Source organism: Mauremys mutica, chromosome 5 (genome assembly GCF_020497125.1).
Source record: "Mauremys mutica isolate MM-2020 ecotype Southern chromosome 5, ASM2049712v1, whole genome shotgun sequence".
Lineage (NCBI taxonomy): Eukaryota > Metazoa > Chordata > Testudines > Geoemydidae > Mauremys > Mauremys mutica.
Genome location: NC_059076.1, coordinates 61,638,163 through 61,662,810, shown reverse-complemented (window position 1 = coordinate 61,662,810; position 24,648 = coordinate 61,638,163). Strand labels below are relative to the sequence as shown.

General features: G+C 37.1%; 1 protein-coding gene across 1 annotated transcript in view; it reads left to right on the top strand.

The window, feature by feature from the left end:
- The window catches only part of LRBA (LPS responsive beige-like anchor protein), a 574,974-nt gene that overhangs the window by 385,652 nt on the left and 164,674 nt on the right, over positions 1–24,648 (top strand). The window contains exons 43-45 of the mRNA XM_045018763.1: positions 1,289–1,404; positions 4,024–4,136; positions 23,361–23,501. Of these exons, the coding sequence (XP_044874698.1) occupies positions 1,289–1,404; positions 4,024–4,136; positions 23,361–23,501 (370 nt within the window). The remainder of the gene's footprint in view (positions 1–1,288; positions 1,405–4,023; positions 4,137–23,360; positions 23,502–24,648) is intronic.

The following is a 24,648-nucleotide window of genomic DNA, read 5'->3' as shown; positions in this document are numbered from 1 at the left end:
TCCCCAAAGTTGCTCAGCATTTAAATCTCAAGAGAGTGGATTTTATAATAAAAGTCCTTCTTCATCTGATTGTTGTCTTTTATTCTCAAGAGACTTAGGGTACGTCTTCACTACCGGCCGTATCGGCGGCCGTATCGGCGGGTAGCAATCGATTTCTTGGGGATCGATATATCGCGTCTCATCTAGACGCAATATATCGATCCCCGAACGCGCTCCTGTCGACTCCGGAACTCCACCAATGCGAACGGCGGTAGCGGAGTCGACATGGGGAGCCGCAGATGTCGATCCCGTGCCGTGAGGACGATAAGTAATTCGATCTAAGGTACTTCGACTTCAGCTACGCTATTCACGCAGCTGAAGTTGCGTATCTTAGATCGATCCCCCCCCGCAGTGTAGACCAGCCCTTAGAAACAGACACCAAAAGATGGCTTTATTCTAAGGTGAAAATTTTAAATGCCATGTAATAATTTTCTTATTTAATAATCTACCATCTCTATAAGTCATGTAGAAGTAACACATTTCAACCTCTTGGATTAGTTGAGCTTGCACAACTATAGAGGTTTGTGTTTAATGTTCACAAGAATTCAGAACATGGCACATGAAAATATCCAGCTGTCAAATGATTTTTAGTCCTTTGTTCTCATTAGGTTATAAAATCACGAAAATAAACTTTAGAAATCTCCAAAATAGCAGCTGGACCTTCACCAGACAAATCTAGCATAGCACTTTAACAATTAAGATAAAACATGCCTACAGTTACATGTTAATGCTTTTTTCGATGTAAATTACGTCTGATTTAAGGTCTAGGTTTAGGGAGAATTGCCTTGCAAAGTTCATTAGAAGAGTCTGATTTGTAAAGCGCTCTAACATGTTGTGCTGTGATTGCCCAGTGTAGAACCTGCTGGCATACTCCAAAAGGTACGTAGTTCAAGTCAACATTAGAATGTTTTACAAATCATATCCTTCTGGCGCCCTTTAACATGCCCTGTAGACAAGCCCCAAGCCTGTTCTCATTTAGTAATCATAAACTAAAATATTAACAATAGTCTATATGCTATATATGATATAACAATTTAGGTGTACTTATTCTTCCCATAAGAAGATTTTAGGCACTCAAATATTCATATTTCTATTTGATCCCTCTCCAAAGTTCCACAGCTATGAAATCCAGAGGTAAAAAGAGTGTTCCTCTGTTTTGCAGTAAAAGTAGATAGGTACAAAAGAGAGGCTTCAGGTCTTTTTAAAAGATTTCATATAATTTTCTCACTGTAATGATTTTGTTTTCCAGACGCATTTCTTTGGCCAGTCCACGTCAGATTTTCAAAGCTTCCAATATGACTCAGCGGTGGCAGCACAGAGAAATTTCAAACTTTGAATATCTGATGTTTCTAAACACCATAGCAGGTAATGTAAACTCCTTCAGTGATCTGCTTCAGAAAGGAAAATATTAGTGGACCAGTTACTGGTAGCACAGTCTCTTCAGGACATGAGGATGATGACTCAGTGTTAGATTCACTTCTTCGTGTAAGCTTTCTAAAAATAGGCCTTTTCCCATGCACCTTTTTTCAAATTAAAATATTTCAATGATAATCCAGATTCCCCTTTATAATCAGAGGAAGAAAAGTTTACATTGAACTTAACTTGAACAGGGTAGCCCAAAGTGCAGAAGGTCCTGGCAGTAGTGGAAAGGCAGAGAGGAGATAGTGGCCTCTTTACTATTACCATTCTCTTTTCAATACTCACAAAACTATCTAGCTCTACCTATGACAAAACAGGCTCACCTAATCCCAAGGTCTAAACATGACTGCAATCTCATGTTTGCTGATGAATCATGAACCCTCAGTTGGAGAGACTGAATGCTCCCATGGGCAATAAATGTCATTGTTATATGGAAAGGGTTTGCCAAGTTCACAGCCACTGCAGTGCTGGGAGGCCAATCATCTCCTCCCGCAGTTGATTTATTCCTCAATCAGGGAACTGATCCCCCTGCTCTAGTGTCTGAAATCCTGCTTAGCTATGCTTAGTGTATGCTTCATTTAGTATATCCCATTCCAGTAGATTCCAGCCAGGCCTTAATGTAAGACACTATGCTGAAGTAAGTTGTCAAGGATAAAAGAACTGCACATCATTAGAAGGAACACAGGCTGGGACAGCTATGTGGAATATTATTTTCCAAATATCTTGCTCTCAAAGCATTATGAAACTCCTCAATTCCCTCTACATTATTTGTGGCTTAGACTACACTGAAAGACCTGCTAGCACAGCTCCAGACCTAGATAATATGGAAATGATGGCTAGGAATAAACACCTCAACACCTACAAAGCACATTTCATAAATCAATCTGTCCTTAATTAATCGTTGCCTCACAGATGCCAAGATGCTGGCAGCTTTTATAAATAAGAAGATTGAGGTGATTTCATTGCAAGCTTGCCATCCAAATGAGATCAGTTGAACTCTTTCCTGAGGCAAACTAGCTTGGGATCCATGACACAAATTTTGTGCATCCAGTGAATGATTTCATGGGCCAAAATCCTTACTGCCGAGGAAAGGGTTTGTAATGCAATATCGAGAGAGCAAAGTGAGGTAGTGGTACCTGTTGTTTAAACTAGAAGGAGTAAAAAAGATAATGTTATGGAACAAAGGGAAGGCTAAATTGTTCATGTTTGGGGTAGCAAGGCTCCCTTTACCTTTATTAAACACACACCTACACCTATCAGGCAAGGTGGCATTTCAAAAGGCCTGAATCTGGATCTTGGCTATAGACCAGGTTATGCCTGTCTATAAGAAGGGGCTCTGGAAGCTCCAGTATCCTGACCAATGTAAACCTACTCCTTCTTGAGGCAGCCAGGAGGTGGTACTGTGTGAAGCATCCCACTCTGCAAGACAGAGATTAACGAAGCTGAGAGAGTTCATAGAAGAACAAAAATAATTTTCAGGGGACTTTGAAGGGAATGATTAATAAGGAAATAGTAAGAGCTATATAAATATATAAATTTAAATTTCCTTAGGAAAAATATGTAACGTGATGTGTTTGTGCCATTGTTAGGGGTAATGGGATGAAACCAAGAAAAGAAAATTTAGGCTGAGTATTAGGAACCATTTCCTGGCAATGAGATAGATTAGTCTGTGAAATAGTCACCCTGGGAAAGTGGTGGAAATTGTCACTTGAGACTTTTAAAAGAAAACTGGACAAAACACTAAAAACTGTGTTGTTGGAAATAATCCTGCATTGGCAGGAAGATGGTTTGAATTATCTAACTTTTAAGATTCAATGAAAAGCAAAGACTATAATTTCATGATATATAAACATAATAAGATTGCAATGTATCCATCAAGATGAGAACTAGAAACAATTTTGGTAGCATATTTTGTTTTCACCAGTTTAGTCCAACTGATTAAGCACAAATGTAGAAATGAAACTTAAATACTTCAGGCCACATTTTCCAGTCTAAGTTTTTAAGTGTTCATAAGGTTAGTGGAGAATTCCCTTTATGCATGTGAACTTTCTGATGGCAGACAGTTGGTGGGTGTGACTTGTGCCAGTGTCATGCAGCTCAAAATCTAAGATCTGCGTCTCTCCCTTCTCCAGTGCACCCAAGTGTTGCACAACTGGGATGGAGAATCTGCCACTTTATTTCTATGCACAAAGGTCATTGGCCTTTTTTATTCCTATAGTCAGTTCAATTTAGAGTAGCCTAGAAGATTAGATTATAGATCTGTACAAAAAATAAAAAGATAATATAAAACTGAATGCATTTAGCTGTCACTTTTTATAGCGTGCAAGAGAGTTGACAATTAAAGTTGAATGGACCGCAATATTTAAAATGGAATACTGGCAATCCAATAAAACTTTTTCATATCCTTTTCAACAAAGAAAATTCAGACATTGCAATTGTAAAAGATTTATAATAAAAAAGCATTTATTTTGGTGGTTATCAAATGATATAATAAATCATATCTCCAGGGTCAGTATTTTGTTTAACTATCGCCTTTAAATAAAGTGGTGTTTTTGTTTTCACCAGGACGTACTTACAATGACTTAAATCAGTATCCCGTATTCCCCTGGGTTATCACTAACTATGAATCAGAAGAGTTGGACCTTACACTTCCTAGCAACTTCAGGGATTTGTCAAAGGTATTTGTCATCAGAGATGATATATTTTCAGTAACTGTCACACTAGCTTAAATTGTTTTGGAGGGAGGGAGGGATAGCTCAGTGGTTTGAGCATTGGCCTGCTAAACCCAGGGCTGTGAGTTCAATCCTTGAAGGGGCCATTTAGGGATCTGGGGCAAAAATCTGTCTGGGGATTGGTCCTGCTTGTGAGATATATTAATATTGTTAAATGTGCAACCATTAGCAGAATATCATATTTACACACAGGTACTGCTAATAGGTAGAGGACCAACTGTATTTTATGGGAAAACAAGTTATTGATATGCATATTATTTCCACTGATATCATTTTAAGACTATTTTTAATAGAAGATGCCTTCAGTTGTAGAACATACATGCAATTAGTTTGAACATTTTTTTTTAAGTTAGAAACACTAACAGAGAAAAGCATGGATGGTAAGGACTAAAGATCAGCCAAGTCCGTTCATTGGGTTTTTGATGAAAATCCCTTCTTCTTAGTAGGTAGATCCTGTGATGGTGTTATGCCTTAAGTATTTCCTTGGTCATGTCCTTATTCCCAGTGTGTAAAAAGACTATTTTCTCTGTCCCTTTGGATGTCCCCTTGAGGTACCGTAAGTACCTACTATAATGAAGGTACCCTTTTTTTCTTTCCAGAGTTCAATATGCCTTTCTTCATACAACTCTTCTTCCATACCCATAAATTTAGTCTTGCTGCTTTTTTTATACTTGATTCAAACTGTTAAGGTATTCTTTCTTAAGTGAACAAATGTGGGTACGATATTGGATTTGCAAATGTGGTCTCATTAAGCTTTATACAGTGGAGTCGTTATCTCTTGTTTTATATTTGCTCTCTCCATTTATTCAGCCTCACGGACTGTATGATTTATTTGCAACTTCCATATAATAGACCTTAACTTCCACATGGTAGTATAGTATTCTAAACTAGTTTTCTGTGTGTCTTGGTTTTATAGGACTGACTCAAAAATGCTAATTTTATTTAAATTTCTACTGCATTAGTTTATTGAATGTCTTGGTGAGATCTAGGTAAAAATCACCCCATTATCTACTGCCCTTCATTCAACAAAGTTTTGTCATGTCATCAAAATAATTCTGTCAGATGATTCTGATCATAACCACTGCTGGATATCACTGAATTTACTTGTAGAACAGTTAGTATGGTTTACTCCCATTATTATATTTAGAAATTTACATTAAGAAGTAAGTATTGAGGGATTCTGTGAGATCTCCCCTTGTGATTTCGTGTGCACACATGAGCATTGCTGGAGTTCTAGCTGGTGAGGTGTGTGTGTGTCTAGATTCTAACTTTAGCTTGCTGATGTTTCTATTCTGTAACATTTTCCTAAATGTGAACATTTATAGATATTTTACAGTAAAACTTCTTGGGAAATATTTCTTATATTACTCCCACCTACAATGCCAAAATCATACACTACTGCCAATTTGGAAAAATACCAACGGGAAAAAATGATGTTCAGTTACGACGCTCAGGAGAATGAAATGCAGACTCAGGGATGGATTTAAAATGGCATTCCACAACTTTATTAACACTTTAATTTTAAGCCAGCTCCTCCCCCACCTTTTTCATGATCTTAAATATCAGATATTTACTTGGGTTCAGTGTGCTATTAAAAGCCCATATGCAATACAAATTATTATTAGTAACAATGCCATTAGCATTCTTCAGAGTAGGCCCCTAACTGCTAGGATTTGCCTACCTCCTAATCCTCTGTCCTTTGTATTAGGGATGACAGTACACTTAAGAGGTGTACTGCTCCCAATTAAGGTCTCCTTTTTGTTCCTAGAAGCTAATAGAGTCCATGAGTTACCACATAAGTTCTTACTCATGTTTACCCTGGGAGCTGGTGCCTTTGAGCCTCTGACCTGCACTGGATAATAGTCAGAAGTTACTATTATGAACTCAATTTATTGAACTTAGTACTTTGAAATTTTGTATTCTTTATTAGTGTAAAACTGGGCCACCAGGGAACTGCAATGAAGGCAAAGCAACCCACCAGACATCTTGCCAATCTTTCTTGGAGGGAAAAATTGCTTCCAGATCCCCAAAATTGGTGATGTGGAGCAAAAGGCAGCCATGTTGGGTAGAGGAAACTGGTTAACTTAGTCAGAAAGTTGGAGGAAAAAATGATAGTTAATTGCAACCTGATTTCTTCAAATTTATATTAATCACGATGAGTTTTAATTATATGGAAAGTGTACAGGAAAAGGAAGCAGTCAGTTGCTAGCAAAAAGAATTAAAAAAAGGTGAGAGACAGGAGAAAACATTTTAAAACATATTATTTTTCCTTTTATCCTATGTTGTTCTGTTTTTATTTGTTAAACAATCTGCTTGAAAATCTCAAGAAAAGTCAGGCTTTGCCCACAGCTTATGTGCTGTAAATTTAGGGAAGATGCACTCTGTTCTTTGTACAAAACAGAAAGGGAGGAATCTTTCAAGTGCAAAACTAAACCATATTGTGCTATAATAATACTAAACAACAGAATTGATAAATTTGACTAGCTAACTTGATTTGGCTCACTATATTCTTTCTTGACACGTTTGATTGACAAATAATCTCACATAGATTTTTATATTTTGACAACCCTTTTGAAGTTAAAAAAAAATCAATATTTGAAGGAATTTTAGTTGTGGAAAAAATCCATCTGCAATGTAATAAACACTTTATTGTTGATTTCTAGATGAAAAACTACCTTATAATGGAATTGATTATGAGTGCATATTAATTGAAGGCTAAAAAATATTACAGGGATGTTAAAATTATTTCAGAACCAACCTTCATAAACCCCAAAAATTGAGAGTTAAGGGTACAATTAAAAAAAATCCAAACATATTGAGGTAAGAAATGCACAGTTAAAGCACTGAAACAAGCTTAATTCTGTACTGTAGTGATGCCAGGCAATAATCATGTGATTAAGCCATTTTAAATATTTTAGATTCCTGATTAAAATAAATTGACTTTTAAAGATGCATTCGATTTTTATCATTTTCCCTTAATTATGTCACTGAAGTGCTTCTGCCTCAGTTTTCCCTGCCAGTGTTGTGAACCTAAGAGCCACTTATGTCAACTGGCAAAGGGCACACTCAACACACTGTTGTCAAAATATTTAGCCATACAGTGACTTGTAAGGTGTCATGTAAAAACTGATGGCATCATAATTATCATTGTGTGATGTATGTACATGTTGTGAATAAAGTTATGTATGTTTGCTGGAGATATGTTTTGGAAGCAGTTGATAAGCAAGCCTGTCCTTGACAAAGGAATGTAGATTTCTGGCTGCCTGACTTGATTACAAGCGAAGGACAATGAAAGAAACTTTACATCTACTGTAAACAAAGTGGTTAAGTCAATTGAAAAAAAACCAAACTGACCAGAGGATGAGGAAGGGACTTGGTGCCTGAACAAGCAGCAGGGGAGTGGAATTTTGTCTAGCATTACTTTTCAAAGAATACATTTCAAGGGGTTTCTGGACTTAGAAGAAAAGGGACTCTCCTGTTATCTGTCACAAAGGACAAAGAAATCAGCACCTTCTGATTTTGTGAATGGTGGATCCTACTGCCTGAAGAGCTGGACATGCTCACAGCTTGATGTAAGTGAGAAAGCTGCTTAGGGAAAGATTGCACTTGCTAAAGTTAAGTTTTAGACACTAGAAAGTGTGTGGGTTTTTGTTTTTTGTTTTTGTTTTTTTGGTAACTATACCTGTCTCTATTTTTCTCTTGCTTAGTATCACTTAAATCTATGTTCTTGATTAATATACTTATTCTTAGTTTTACTATAAAGCATTTCAGTACTGTTTCCGTGAGTGTCCAGTGAGAGGGACTGGATATTATAGAGACACGTCTCAGGGGAGCTTGAGAACTAGAGTTCACTGAATGTTACCTACAAGGTAAAGTTTAGATAGAGTCTTGAGGAGTTTGCTGGTAAGGTAGACAGACTGGTGTAGTAGGGAGCTGTCGTATAGTTTAAGCTCCAGCATTGCCTTTTCTTGCTAAGGTGAAGTAATTACATGGTGACTTATTCTGGGTTCCATGAGGCAAGTGTTACAAGTGTCACCTCAGTCTGCAGTGAAGCCAAGATAAAAGTGCCATGGGAAACTTTTCAAGCACTGAGAAGTGACAGTTGGACACTAATCCGTCACTCAGAACTCTGGGTGCATGTGATCAGTCTCTCTCATACCGCTGAGTTGTTACAACCAATAGATTATTTTTATGCAAATCAGTTGCAGAGGAAAGGGTGGTGATTGGTTGAGTTACGTCTGATGCTAGAAAGGCAAATGCAAGAATTATATGAGCCTCTCTGTAACCTATATAATCATACAGATTGATACCAGTCATTATTAATTTCTTAATTATAACCTAATTTTTTCAAATATAACACATGTTCAATATTTCAGTTAATTTTAACTATATGGAAAATGTGAAATGTTTGTTTTTCTATTGTTAAGATACTTTGGCACAAAGAAAAGACTGGCAAAGATACTAAAATTTTTAAAGGACCTGGTTTTTAATCAGTCTTTAATTCATAACCTAACAGATTTACTTGTAAATTCTCTGAAAATTCATTTTGTACTTAAAGTACTGTAAGTTTGGGAAAGATAGAGTGTATTTTTCTTAATAAAATAGAAGTTGAATCCCTGCATTTAAGTGCAAAATGGAACTTATCCTTAAGTATGGTATCATGACCAGTGCTTCTGTAACTGTGGTCAGAGAACTGAAAGATTTCATTTTATTGTCCTGTGTCCATCATGCTTACTTAAACTATAGTGAGTCCATGTGTTCCATTTCAGCATTGACCTAATGAGCAAGGTTGTGCCTCCTGAGAAACTTTTTTTTTTTTTTTTACTTTTCCAGCACAAAAGTATTGTAAAGCTCCCCAAACTGGGTAGCTGAGGACTTCTCAAGTATGGAAAAATCCTTAAGGAGCATAAAGTCAGCACAGTCAGTCACTATACCTCCAAGATGCAGGGGTTGTATCCGAGGAAAGCGTATTCTGAGAATACACAGCTAGTGTCCCTGAGGAGGCTATTACCTGCCATTGCAGCTTAAAGCAACCCTAAAGCTGCTCTAACTTATGCTGGGCACTATACTAGCCCCCATCACTCTTAGGGATCACTCTTGTTTATGCATTGAGTGATGGTATGGTCTGTTTACTTTTGGTGAAAGTGATGTTGAAGATTGCTAAATATTTTTTTAGCCATGGGTAAACCAAATAATTCTCTTCCTGGTTGGATGGCCAAATACAAGTCCAAAGGGAATGGTGGTCTTGTGTATGAGACATACCTCTTAACTGTCCTTGGCATAAGCATTTGAGAATATTTTTAAAAAATAATCCCAAAGGATAATAAAACAGATAGACATGCTATCTAGGGAAGATAGTAATGTGTTAATTAAAAAAGAAAAAGTAAAAGTAATCTTGTTCATGTTGTAAGTCCACTTTCAGGCAACATATTAAATTCTTAGTAACATTTTACCCTTGAGTGGTGATTTATTGCCGTTGTCTCCCATTCACTATTTGGATAGTGTGTGTATGTATATACCTAACATGCATCTTCCCTTACCTATCAGTGTTTAACTGCTGTTGATCAGACAACACTTCTTTATCTGTTAAATTTTAAGTGCTGTTTCTGATGAATGCCAGTGCTTTTGATGTGCTCTGCAACAGATACAAGAATGAATATGCCATCTATATGTTACAGATGCAGTAATTCAGATCTTGGTTGCTGTATAGATGTTTCTAGCTTCATGGCCCACATATAGGTTATATTTTGAACCTTTTCTTTCTCTCTGGTGGTAGGTTCACAGTAATTGATCGAACAGCATTAACCAGCAGCATATTGTTAATAACGACTACTGTAATGGAAGATAATATGGGAAGACAGTACATTATGGATCTTACACTACATGTCATTCTTTTAATTTTGGGAAGGAAGATTAAAAATTAAAGCATAAATTATTTTTTTACTATTTTGAACTTTTAAACTGGTAAAATACTTTTGAAAATATTTCAAGTTATGAGGCTCTGGTAACACTTTTCATTTAACATTCACATGGTTTTAACAAATACAACTTCAGAATGTTTGTAGTTATTTTGATACAGAAAAAAAGAATAAACAAGGTAAATTTTTGTTAAAACATCAAAACAAATAAAAATGCAAGCTTTGGGCAAAGGTTACCTGAAGAAGGGATATTTTGGACCTCTTGTACATTGTAAAAAAAATTATTGGTCCACAACAAGTTACCTTTTTTTTTTGTTTTGTACATCCACACTATTAAATTTATAGTGTTAGTCTGATCAAGTAATGCATTGAAATAATTGTAATTTAAAATGTGAAATAATATATCAGTCTTTGAATTTATGTTCGAAACAGTTTGATTTTTTGGCACTAAAGTATGTATAGTACACTGTTTATATTATATCCATGCCTAAATATTATAACTTTAAATGTTTATCACTTTGATTGACAAACCTAGGTGACGGCCTTGTTTATATATTAACTAGTTCTGCACAGTTAGTACAGATTTAAATAACTGCAATGTATAGGTTAAACCCATACTTTATATAAGCAGCTTCTGATGACATTGTTTTTAACATCAGTCACACAATGATAAACCAAAGCAACTGAAATGGATTGTGGTTAATATTACTGTCAGTGTTCCAAATACTCCTGACAAATACCAGCAACTACCACCCGTCAGTTATCCTGCTCCAACTTGAGTGTTTATTCCTTAAGAGGTGATTATGGTTAGGAATGAACATTACATATTTTACTTATAAGCAGTACATATTTTATTTATGTAGCATATAGTGTTTTATACCAGAATGATTCCCATCTTCTATACTACTTCCATCATCCAAAAGTACATTTTTTCCTTTTCCTCCTTCAATTCAGGCAATAAATTGTGATGTGCCCCTGGGCTTGGGGTAGAGAAAGAATATAGAAATAACTACTACTTGGAAAATTCTGAGATACCAAAGGAGGACTTTTTATGGTTGAAAATCCACCCTAAATGTATTTCAGACCCTTAACGCACAAGTAAGCTGGGCTATTGATAACTTCTTTATGTGGTACACACCACTTTTGTAAGACTATAAATTTACCTCATTAGAGGAGGATTATTAAAACTCTCTTGAATCCTCATCTGTCTTCACTTCAGGTGTATGTGTACATCATAATGTTTTACTCTTTTTTATCATTTTCATGCAGTATGGGATAAATCATCTTATTTAGATATCTGCAATGTTTGTATTTTATAGTGGGTACAATAACCTCTGTTCCATCCAACTGTACAAAAGCAACAAATAGCTTGCACATTCAGTGAACTGAGGTGTTTAATTGGTATGTGGGAGCCATGGATAGAAAAATATACTTGGACTAGAAGTAATAGATTGTTTGGTGAGTTATGCTAGGACAGTGTACCTGTCCCATTGTCCTAGCATAAACTTCAATAATGGGCATTTCTTCTTTGATGCTATGTTGGTGTCAGTCCCACTGTAGGTGTAAGTGTGTCTCATGTGCATAAGATCAGATTGTTTTGAACATCAGTGTCAGTCAGGGCTGCACATGTGCCCTGTGCCTCCTCATGTTCCTAAGTGAGGGCATAAAGGTTGGAGAAGCTGTGACCCTCCCTTCGTTCCCTCTTAAAACCAGTGGCTGTGAGATTCGACATCTAGCAAATGCCTAACCCACTTCTTTTCTTGGAGACTTGTGAAGAAATCTTCATCTTCACACTCCATTTATTTGAACAATTCCCATCCCCTCACCCCCATCCCCGAAAAAGGGAAGAAAAGTTACCAGAGACTCCTACTCCACTGAACACTTCTGTGTACAGCAGAGCAAGGGGCTCCATGACAACTGCCACATCTAATGGCAAATACCAAACCCTTAAAGTTCTCTTCTGCCTAGGGGAGAGCTACATCCCAGAAGGTGCTCCGTGTGCAAGTCCTTCTCTGTCAGGTTCTGCAAATCCAGGGATGCTTGGCTCAAGCAACATTTGCCAGGGCATTCCATATAGGTCACTTCAGACCCAGAGATGGCTGTTGCTACTCAGGCAAGCCTAATAAACCAACTTCAGCCAGTGTGCCTTTGAGCATACATCACACCCTGAGATTGGACAGTGAAAAGAAGATGGAGAGCTCACCCTCAGGGACAGAGACGTCAACACTGACCACTTCAACATCTGCGAAGTCTGCAGCATCAGAAACCTTAGTATTGACAGCTTCAGCTCTGGAACCTGCACTGACTCCTGTGGTGCCAGCATCCCAGGCAGTAAAATCAATACCTATCCCTATAAATAAAGATGATGCTCACTCATGGAGCCAGATAGAGCCCAAATATAGCCAAATGTGAAGGGAATCCCAGAAGGACGACACACATCAGTCCTCGAAGGACAGATCATCTGAGTCCTCGCCCAGCCTGGGAATGGCACAGTGAATGGAGGACTTGGTACTGACCATGATGGACCCCACCAAGGGCCCAAGATACATACTAGAGGAATCTAGAAGAAAAGATACAAGGGACCTCCAGAGTTGTTTCCTGTGCTGAAGAGATGACCCCAGTGTCACACCATCTGACAACACCACCATTTAAAGAGGAAAAGTAGTTGCCAGCATTGAGTAGAGATCCCTTCAGAGAGTGAAACCACGGAGGGCACCAGGTAGCTGTCATTCAGAACTCAGTCCCATATTGGGCATGAATGCCACTAATCTCAACCAGGCCAACACCCATATGTCATGCCACCTTGGACATAAAGGCCTTACTGGGGACCATCATCATGCACATCCAGGAGCAGATCTCCCTCCCACGTTTCCATAAAGAGGAGGAGATCCCATTCCACAGTGGCATCATTAACCAAGCCACCCACTGTTGAGCCAAAGAGGCCCTCTGGGCGCAAGAGAGATGTCTGTCTGTCTTCGCTCAAGAAATTGTCCTTATCGACATATGACACAATGACACCAGTCCCGGGACTGGTGATAAATAGCTTTAAAGCATTTCAGCATTTCCTGTCCCACATTGTGGAGACACTGGATAGAGAAGTTCAGCCAACTCTTTGTTATCTTGAGCATGACAATGCTAGCTAGTATTGACTTCCCTATTAAAGAGAGGATCCTGGAACTGTCTAAAGGATTGTGGCAGACACTGGCCACTCTTCCTCTCACTGTGAAAAGAGTGGAGAAGAGATATCAGGTGCCCCCAAAGGGCTTTGAACACTCTTATGCCAGTCGAGACTCAGGATCTCTGGTTGTTTTGGTAATACACGAAAAATTGAAGTTTATGAAAGATGCATGTAAAGATAAAAATAAATTTGCACCCTTTAGGGCACAAAGCATATTTATCAACTTCACTTTATCCTGGGGGCAAACTCCTAGGTCCTGGCTCCCAAATATTGTTTCCTCACTTAATAGATGTGGCAGTCACTTAGACAGGCCTTATGGTTCCAGGCACCTGCCATACCACATGAGGTACATACCACCATATAGGACTTGCCCTTGGAGGGAATAAAGCTCTCACACCAGAAAGCAAATGAAAGCACTCTATTTCTTCAGGACTCAAGGGAAGTGCTGAAGTCCTTAAGGATTTACACCCTGGCCCCTTATAGGAAACCTGACAAGTACCACCTCCAGTAGAGCAGAGACGACATCCTGCTCCTGAGATTGACAACCAGAATACCCACAAAGAAAGAAGCCCAGGTATTCAAAGGGGTGCCTGTCTTCCACTGCCTCAGCTAACCTGGTTCCCTCTAAGAAGCAGCAGATTTGACTCCAGTTTGATTCAATGCTCCCATCAGTTTGGAGCCTGTGTCCACCTTTAGGAATTACCTTGTCCTTTTCCATCAGGCCTGGGTGGCCTTTTCAGATGACAAATGAGCGATAGATATCATCAACTACAGCTACCCTATCCATTTCCAAATATTATCTCCACCCACTGTCCTTCCCCGTTCTCTTCAGGGACTCACTAATACGAACGGAAATGGCCTGATTGATTCATCTAGGGGCTGTAGAAGAGGTACCACAGGAGTCCCGGGGAAGAGATTTCTATTTCTGTTACTTACACATCCCAATAAGAAAGGGGATGTTTGTACTATCCTAAACCTGAGGAAACTGAAAAATATATGCGCTGCCTCAGATTCAGGCTGCTAATGGTTGCCTCTGTCATTCCATCTCTTCAGACTCAAGACTGGTTCATGCCTCTTGACTTGCAGGATGCATACGGCCATTTAGCCATCCATCTGGCCCACAGGAAGTATCTAAGATTCATAGCATCTAATCAGTACCCAAAGTTTTTATATGATTAGCACAGTGAGAACATCACTTTAAAATAGGTTTTGTACTGAAAAACTGTTATGATCTAAATTATGGTATGAATAACCAAAATACATGTTTCACATTTCAGTCATTTGTCACACATTTTGCTCGTGTAACCCGCAGGCCAATGTGTGCTTTGTGTCCCCCCACTCTATGCCTAATCATGCAGAGAGGATGTAAGTCTGTTACAGCTCTCAGCTTGAGAAAATGGGCTTTTTAGCACAAGCTGTAAAAACTCATGCTTGGAGCTCTGGAGGTTATTAGTTCAATTGCTGGTGTTGGCCAAGATGGTGGCTATCACATTTACAGGCACACCACCTTGACATGTTTGAAGGCTGAGAGGTATGCTTCATCCTGGCAAGAAACGGGGAGAGCAATAAGCAGATCTGCTGGTATAATGAAGGTACATGTTCCGTGTTCCTTCCACTGCTCCTGGCTCTATCCAATTTCTGGAAGGCCATGAGGACCTATGGACTGTTTTGGAAAGTGAGTGGTAACAAAGGTTGCTTCAGGGAGGTTCTTTCAGGCTGACAGGTTATATTGTCACTGCTAATCATGGAGGATTTCTCTTGGTGTATTTACTTTCAGTAACTTTTAAATGGGGAAAAAATTTAATCAAATAATTTACTGAGACACAACACAGCCTCTACACACTCTTCCAGCGCTTTGACATAGGCAGGATCGGCTTCAACAGCACCATTTCTCCCTCTGATTCCCAGGCACATGTAATGCCCTTTCTCCCTTTACTCTGAGAGAGATCCACTGAGGTAAACCAAACCTTAGCAGTGACTTCAGCAGTATTAAGACTGAGTGACTTCCCAAATGCATGCCATCTATGACCGTCAGTCCTGCTGATTGGTTGATATAAGTTACATAAAAGTATACAAGATCACTGCTAACGTTTTATTTTAGACTCTAAGTTTGAAGTTGGGCTATGCATTACGTTTGGGTATCTGTTGGAGATGGAAGTGAAAGCCTTACAGGATGTTGGAGTGCATTATCGAGTGTTGTAAGCAATATGAAGATGGAAAGAAATACACAAGTCTTTCCCCTTGATTTCTTCTTTCCATTCTTTTAATATTCTGGGTGGATAAGGAATGTCCCACTGCAAATTTAGCTATCACTAAACGTAAGGTTATTTTGCTGTTTTGAGCTAGAGGTTATTGATCAGTTATCAACTTCAGACTTATTAAGCGTCTGTATTTTTGCATAATTAAAAACACTTTTATGTGGACACTTTCAAGCTTTTTAACCTTGGGACAACCCTTAGAGCATTTTTATTAGTGGATAGTTTTACCTGGCTAAACAACATATGTTAGCTTTTAAGTAAAAATCTCAATTAATATTAGTTTACATACACAATGTGGGCAAATGATAATAATGTCACTGATTTGTAAACCGTTACATTTACCTTTTTATTTAGTTGGTCCAGGATAATTTACTTATTTTGCCTTTGCCATTTGAGTTGCTTTTTATGTTCTCAGTGGGTCATATTGTGCCATAATTGGCGAAACAAATTTCCCCATTGATTTGAAAAGCGAGTTTTGCTTAAATATTGATGGCATAATATGGTCCAATGCATTTTGAGGACTATCTAGGGTCACTTCAAACATGTATTTGTAAGAGATACAAAGCTCATCGAAAGAATCATATTGATAGATCTAAAACTCAGTGGCTTTGGTATTTTTTAGATTATATTACATTTAATTTTAGAATATGTTGAGATAACAGTGCTATGCCATTTTATCCATATGCAGTACATGAAAAAATATCCAAAGAGACTGGATTTGAGAAAAATGCTGATCGCAGTCTGTTGGTTATTCTTGTCAGTTAGATAAAGGAGCTGATGAGAAATAGTTGTCTGCACCCTAAACAGTGCATACGAGTTTTAAATGAGCCCACTGGAGGCCATTTATCTGTGTCTCTTCACCAGGGTAAAATAAAAAATGTTTGAGTGAAAAATTAATTTGCATCTCAAAGTAACAGCAAGTTTGATGTAGAGGAATATCCTTGACTGGCTTTTATGTCTGGGCATACACACATACTTGCATATACAGGAAGCTCCTGTGTGGTTTCAGTGACCATTTATGTGATATAGTATTTTTTTCTCCTTTCTCTTTGTGAACTGTTTTAGTATGGTGAGCTTTGATATATATATATATATATATATTTTTTTTTAGATGATACTTAATTATTCTCACTTGCATATGAAACCTGTTTATATTTTGGAAATGATTGTAATATCAGCTGTACTTAATGTTTAACTGTTACCTTCAAGAATTACTTTCATTATTGTCTGTCACACACACACACCCCCTGTTTGTTGGACTGCAATGCTAGATACCAGATAATTCTTTGAGATACCTTTATTCAAAACCATCTGTTATACCTGTGATCATGTGCATAATGGTATGCCTTTGTCACAGGGGAAGAAGTTTAAGTAGATGGAATGTGAACAAATGTCAAATGGATACTCACTTGATTGGTGTCAGATGTTAAAGGTACATCTCCAGTGATTGGCAAAGGAGGCAGCACAATTACAAGAGAGCCACACTTTCAGATAAAATAATTTGAGTACACTCACTTGTTATGCTAATCATGGGACAATTCCAACAGAGAATCCTAGAGTTATTCAAACCCAACATCCCTACTAGCTCCCTAACAGATGATGGAACTAATAATGCTATTAAGCACTGCCAGCCTGCTCTAGGGCTTAAAATATAAATTGGGAGTATTCACAGCCACTGTGAATCAGACGGTATAGAATAATGTTAAGAACTAAATAGGAAATCACTGCTGATAAAATTAGTGGATGACCAAGATTGGCAGAATGGTAAATAAGGATGAAAACAGGGTAGTCAGAGACTACTCTGGAGTGATTGGTAAGCTGGCCCATTCAAACAAAATGCATTTGGCTGTATTAAAATACAATGTTTTACATGCAGGGGTAAGGAATGTAGGCCATACCTACAGAATGGGGGGACTGTGTCTTTGAATGTAGTGGCTCTGAAAAGGATTTAAGAGTTATAGGGGACAAGCAATTCAAGATGAGCTTCCAGTGTGATGCTGTGACAAAAAGGGCTAATGCAATCCTTCAGTGTGTAAATAGGGGAATAGTGAATAGGAATAGAGGTGATCTTACCTATGTATACCACATTGGTGAGGCGAATACTGTGCACAGTTCTGGCATCTACATTTAAAAAAAGATGTTGAAAAATTAGGATGAATGCAGAAAAGAACCACAAAAGTGACTCAAGGGCTAGAGAACGTGCCTTACAGTGAGAGACTTAAAGTGCTCAATCTGTTTAGTTTATGAAAAAGAAGACTGAGAGATGACTTGATCACAGTGTATAAATACCATAATGGGAGAAAATATTGGGTACTAAAGGGCTCTTTAATTTAACAGAGAAAGGCATAACAAGAACCGAACCAATGGCTGGAAGCTGAAGCCTGTCAAGTTCAAATGGGAAACGAGGCACACATTTTTAACAGGGAGGATGATTAACCACTGGAACAAACTACCAAGGGAAGTGTGAATTCTCCATCTCTTGATGCAGATCGAGGAAAGTGATTATTCCCCTCTATTCGGCACTGGGGAGGCCACATCTGGAGTATTGCATCCAGTTTTGGGCCCCCCCACTACAGAAAGGATATGGACAAATTGGAGAGAGTCCAGCCAAGGGCATGAAATTGATTAGGGGGCTGGGGCACATGACTTACGAGGAGAGGCTGAGGGAACTGGGCTTGTTTAGTCTGGAGAAGAGAAGAGTGAGCGGGGATTTGATAGCAGCCTTCAACTACCTGAAGGGGGATTCCAAAGAGGATGGAGCTTGGCTGTTGTCAGTGGTGGCAGATGACAGAACAAGGAGCAATGGTCTCAAGTTGCAGTGGGGAAAGACTAGGTTGGATATTAGGAAACACTAGGAGGGTGGTGAAGCACTGGAATGGGTAGGTGGTGAAATCTCCATCCTTAGAGGTTTTTAAGGCCCGTCTTGACAAAGCCCTGGCTGGGATGATTTAGTTGGTGTTGGTCCTGCTTTGAGCAGGGGGTTGGACTAGACGACCTCCTGAGGTCTCTTCCAACCATAATCCTCTATGATTCTATGATGTCTTCAAATCAAGACTGGATACTTTTCCTGAAGATTTGTGTTTGATCAAACACAAGTTATTGAAAAATCTCAATAATGAAAACCAGATAAGTGGTCTTGAAAATAAACCCTAGGAAGAACAAAGATCATACTTAGCAAATATGCTGAGAAGCATAACTCAACAGAGCAAACAATTAGATTTACAAAACTTCAGATAGTGGGTAAGATCAGGCAGAAAAAGATGAAAAAATCAAAAGGAGAAGCAAGTTCAGGATCAGATTTTATTTTTTTCAATAATGCTGTTTAATTTTTTATTACTGTATATATTTTATTACTGCCAAAGTATTTCTAGCCTAAGTATGTAACTTTAAAAGAAACATATGTTGTTGTGCTTACTGTCTTCATATTTTTTTTCCTGCCGCTTCAATTCAGTTACAACTTTGTTAGCTTATATCCTGAGAAACACTACACTTAGAGGCTAAAACATCCTAGCCATTATAGCAGGAGCACGTTGTGGGTCAGAGGTTTGAATGAGTGGAGACAATGATCCTTTAGTAGCGGGGGATGCCATAAGGAAGGGCCATCATTATTTAATGCCCATCACCTATGACAAGTTCTGTGGCGGGTCTGTCTGGGGCCAAACAGGTCTGCAAAGCAGAAATGAGTCTTTTCCTTTCAAGAATTATCCTTTGTTATATTTTTGAGTATGTTGATAAAGTTATGGCCCTTTCTGTCTCCGTTGTCCTTGCCCCCCTGCCATTCATGATGTTTCATGCCATTTTGCAAACTCAGAATAAGTGTGAAATGGGAGAGAGGCTCAAACTGACCAGTAAGAATATAGGCCAAATATTCTTAGAAAAAAGCTTATTCATTAGAAGTTGTGTAATCTGTAGGAGTGATTCTAAAATCTTCAATAAAGAAAATGAAAACCTAATAGGTTATGACATTGAGTACGCCCATGGAACCAATGTAGGAAGTAACAAACAAGTAAGCAGTGACTGAAAATTTATTTATGAAAATCAGATGCTCAGATTAAGAAAAACAGGAAGACAAGAAAATGTTCTTCAGAATACTCTTAAGGAAAACAGGAGTTACAAGACTTCGAGGACACAGATGTAATGGGGTGACAAATGTTTAGCTTCAAGGACAATGATAGTACTTAGAGACAGAGAAAGCATTATGAGAAGACCAAAAAGTTTTCCAGCTGGTACTACAGAAATGTATTACAAGAAATAAAATCTTCACAACCATCCAAAATATATAAAATGAGACAGATAGTTCTTGTTAGAGGGTTCTGACATAACAGATGGAGTCATCAAGAGCAGAAATAAGTGAAAAAGATAGTTTCAACATGAATAACAGGTAGTCAACCAAATAATAGAAGAACTAGAAAAACTATTAATGGAATAGATCAGAAAAAAGCTCCAGTTCAGAGGGCCAGCAAGGGGGTGCACCTGATGTGTGCTTATGTGATAGACACTGTGAAGTGTCTTATATTTGTCTAGACGAGAGAAATGTACAAATGGCATTCTGACAATGGGCTTTGACTCTGAGACAGGGCTTCTGTACCTGAAAATGCAGGCAAGATGTGCAACTGCTCTCGTAAGTACAGCATGTAAAGCAGTAAAATCAACAGAAGATTCATAACTAATGAATACAGCAACTCACCATAGTGCCAAGGCATATTTTAAATTAGCAAAACCACCAAATTTCAGCACATTGTAATTGATTGTTTTTCAACAGTCCAAATCTGCTTTAGTCTGTTTTAAAGGAAGGAAATTTAAAGTGGTCCAAAGACTGGGATTTGCTATAGTCAATTCCAGACCAAAAAGTATGTGTAAAAAAATACTGCTACACCAAGAACACTTTAAAAGTTTAATATTCCTGGAAAGATTGGAATCTCCATGTTCCCTCATCTGGAGCTTTTGTATGTACCTTTGACCGAGCACAAGATCATTAGCTCTTTTAAAATAAGCAAAAACAAAAACAAACTTACCATATTTTTGCTTCTCCTCATACACTAATAGGAGTATCTGATCATTTAATCTACAGACTAAGATCTACTTCTTCCATTCCATCCACTGCAGCAACAAAGAATGGAATTACTGAGGATGAAGGCTATAGCTTTCAGTTTGTCATTTTTCTCCGATTTGTAGCCAGAAGGAAACCATGTTGGCTAGTGAGCAACTCTGCTCCCATATTTCTATAAATACGTTTACATAGCTTTATGTGGATTACCTCTTTTTGCCATCAGGAAGAAGAATCAGCCCTCATCCCCAACCTCAGTAGTTAACAGTTACCTATTAAGTTCCAAATATATGCATTACTAAGAAATTTGGATTAACATTTTTAATCAAATTCAGCTTTGGGAAGGATTTTTGAATAGCCACTATACAATGATTTCCAGTATGGCTCAAGCTTAGTTAACGGTTTACAGCACTTTATAGCATTGTTGAATCACCTCATCTGCTAAATCAGTTGTCAGAAAAATATGGGCCAGCATGGTAGAATGTATTAGACCAATACATTGTCTCCATTTTATTATGAAGCTGCTGAGGAAGCTGTGATATACAGCACTGTCATTACAGATCTATTGTTAGAGGGGTTCCACAGTGTTTTGTGCACTGCCATTAATTTATAGCAGTAAACAATATGTAGCTCTCCGACTGCAGCAAAGCAGAATCTTTTAATGAGGTGGATGTTATTACCACAATAAATCAGTGCATTCGTGTAATGTATAATTCAATGTGTGTATTCCCACTGTAACTTCTCTGAGTAAGCTGATAGTGTATCATTGTCAGTGCACAGCTCTGTGGTTTGTTGGGGTTTTTTTGTTTGTTTTTTTTCCTCCTAAGCTTTCTGTCGTTTGGGGACTTTTTTTTATTTGCTTGAAAATAAATGTGGCATGTCTTGATGGTTGTCCTGTTGCAGGCTTAAGAAACCAACTGTAACAATAATAGTGAGAATCAATACTGTGGATTTTAGCTGTATGGATCTCTGCATGATACCATTTTTTCAAAAGAGAATGAAATCAATCCTAATTGGTTTTAGCTTTATATTCAAGGAATGTAATTCTATAACTATTGATTTGGTGTATACTCATTTGCAGGGTAATAAAAATAGGAGCAAATTAAGTGAATACTTAAAATGCTACAGTACTATACAGATACAGCTCTGATTCTATTTTTAATTCATACAGTTTTTTTTTACAAATGATCTTATTTCTCCTTTTTTCCCCTCCAGCATAGCTGAGTCTTTAGGGAAAATCTGTACAGATGGAGATTCCAAAATGATTCTGTAACAAAAAAGATAGTTCTTGGAGTCAGTTTCATTCTTCCCTGGAATACATTTGCTAAATCAGATAAAATCCTTTTCTACCGCAATCATTCCTTTAAAAGGGTTACATTTCAAATTAGTGAATTGCAAAAATGGTAATCAACCTAAGATGTTTTCTTTATCCAATTGGAAAGTGAAAACTGCTTTAAGTAAGATTAGATCTTAAATCCTTGTTTGATCTGTTATCTAGAAGAGAAACTACTTGCAGTTGATATAGTGTATCAGATGCCATCTGCAATTAAACATACTCTGATAGTAGTAATCAGATAATACAAATATTTCCAAAATTATAAATACAGCAATGGACATTCTTTTTTTTTTTTTTACTTAGATTATAAATTATTTTTTACATATGACCAAAGGAAATCTCTGTTTTCATTGACTCAGAGCTGGATTATTGATTGTCACTTTTGCCTAGAAGCTTTACCTTGAATGTTTCTCATCTTGTATGTATTGTTAATTATATCTGTTAATTTTATTTTAGTAAGATGATAAATGTGAAAATATTTTTTCTGCAGGTGTATTCTTTAGTTATAACAAGGCACTTCTATAATCTGTTTATATGTGCATCATTTAATTTAATGGTATAAGAAAACATTATTCTATATCAATTATAGAAATGTATCAAATATCTCCCATATGTACCAAAATATTTCAGACCTCTTAAAGTATTATACATATGAAACTATTAAAAGACCACTGAATCCTGATATAGGAGTAATCCCATTGAAGAAACAGATGGCATGTATACCAAAACTTTGTATTTTGCATTAATTAAATCTCAGTTTAGCAATGTTTATAAAAATGTGATAAGTCTTTTTGGTAATTTTGCATATTTAATTAACTTAGTTTGATTTTTGGTATCAATACTTTCTGATATAATTTGTCTGATTCACTAAGTTCTCTCATTCTTTCTCATTTTCCTGCATTACATGCAGACGTATCTTATTCTTTAGGTATAATTTATCTTGGGATTGGTTATCATAAAAAAAGCAAAAATTCAAACACTAGTACTAATATCAACATTCCAGCTACGCTGTTGACATTCCCTCTCACTGTTGGTCAGCCTGACACCTTTCCTAAAACATCAAGGTCCAAACCCATGTTTTTAACTGTTGCTCACAACTCATTCAACAGTCTACAAAACATCACACAGCTAGGACCCACTGCATGTAATACTTTCTGCTGTGAAATGCTTGTTAGTGATGGTCAGTGTTCAACTGAAATTAGACTGTACTGGTGGGAACGTAACAGCTTCTTCCATCACCTGTGTATATATGTTATCCAAGTTTGAGATCCACATCTGTCTTCACCCATATACCCTCTCTGTCTACTTTTGAAAAAACAAACAGGAAAAAAAAACCCTAGACAACATATTTGCATGCATGCTAATAATTCTCTTTGCAAAAACACTGAAAACTGGTTATGATTATGATGTGATGATTGTCTCCTTTGTTTTAGCCTATTGGTGCTCTAAACCCAAAGAGAGCAGCATTCTTCGCAGAGCGATATGAATCGTGGGAAGATGATCAGGTTCCAAAGTTTCACTATGGCACTCATTACTCAACTGCAAGTTTTGCACTCACTTGGTTGTTGAGAATTGTAAGTACAGTCGTTAAAAATACATTTACTTTTAAATAATAATGAAAGCAACAAATAATCAGAAACCATGAGCAAATTAAAACCCAACAGAACATAAGGCAACTGAGATTTTCAAGTAATTGATTATCAGCAACTTGTTTCAGTTTCCAAGGATAAAATCTGTTCCAAACTCTGAACATTGTGTTTTAATTTTTATGGAGTAGCCTTCTCAAATCAATACAAAAGCTCTTTTTCCTTTAAGATAGGATTTTCAAGTAGACCTCATTGTATTACATTAAATAGGCTTAACTTCTCTTCCTCAGATTATTTTTTCATTGGAGCATACTCTGAAAAATTGTAAATTCTTATGAATGTATTTGATTTTCATCCCTAAAGGTTAAAATGAGATGTCTTAATATGCTCATAAGATTGTACATTGTCATATTTGTTTTAAATGATGTTGCAATATATATGCAGGTAACATTGCGGATGCAACGTATTGATAATATATTGGTTAAACATTGCATGTTTCTGTAAAATTGAAAGGTGATTTATCTTCTAGAAAGTAATTTCTTTGGGAAAGCATTAGCAGCACATCATTAATTAAAGCTTGTTAGAATGGTACAAGCATACATAAATCCTTGAAGTAATTTATAGTGCTTAGCTAATTTCAAGCAATTACCCACTAATATGTGCTTAAATGTTCTTTAACTAAGAGGAGGCTTTTAAATCTTTCAAACATTTTTCTTTTCTAAATCATAAATTAAGCCATAACAATGGTAAAGTTACATTAAGTATTAAAATATTTATTTGCATTAATAGATAAACTTGAACAAAAGAAAAAATCTTAGCTGATTAAGCTATGCAATTATTTTTGGGAACACCTTTATTTAAAAATAAACAAAAAAACCCACACAAACCCTTAGATTAAAAAATATTCAGCTTTTTCTTCTTAATGTGTTTAAAAGCAATTCATGTCACAACTGATCTGTAAATATTTCCCTTCCATTTTTACAAGCTTTTATTTGTCTTAATTTACAGTGAGCACAGCAGAGTAGAATTAAGGGTTACTCATACACAAAAACAGCTATGCCTCAATTATTCATCAGGTGGGTAGCAGAAATAACCTGTCCCAATTAACCACTGATGCACCAGGAAATGAGTAAGA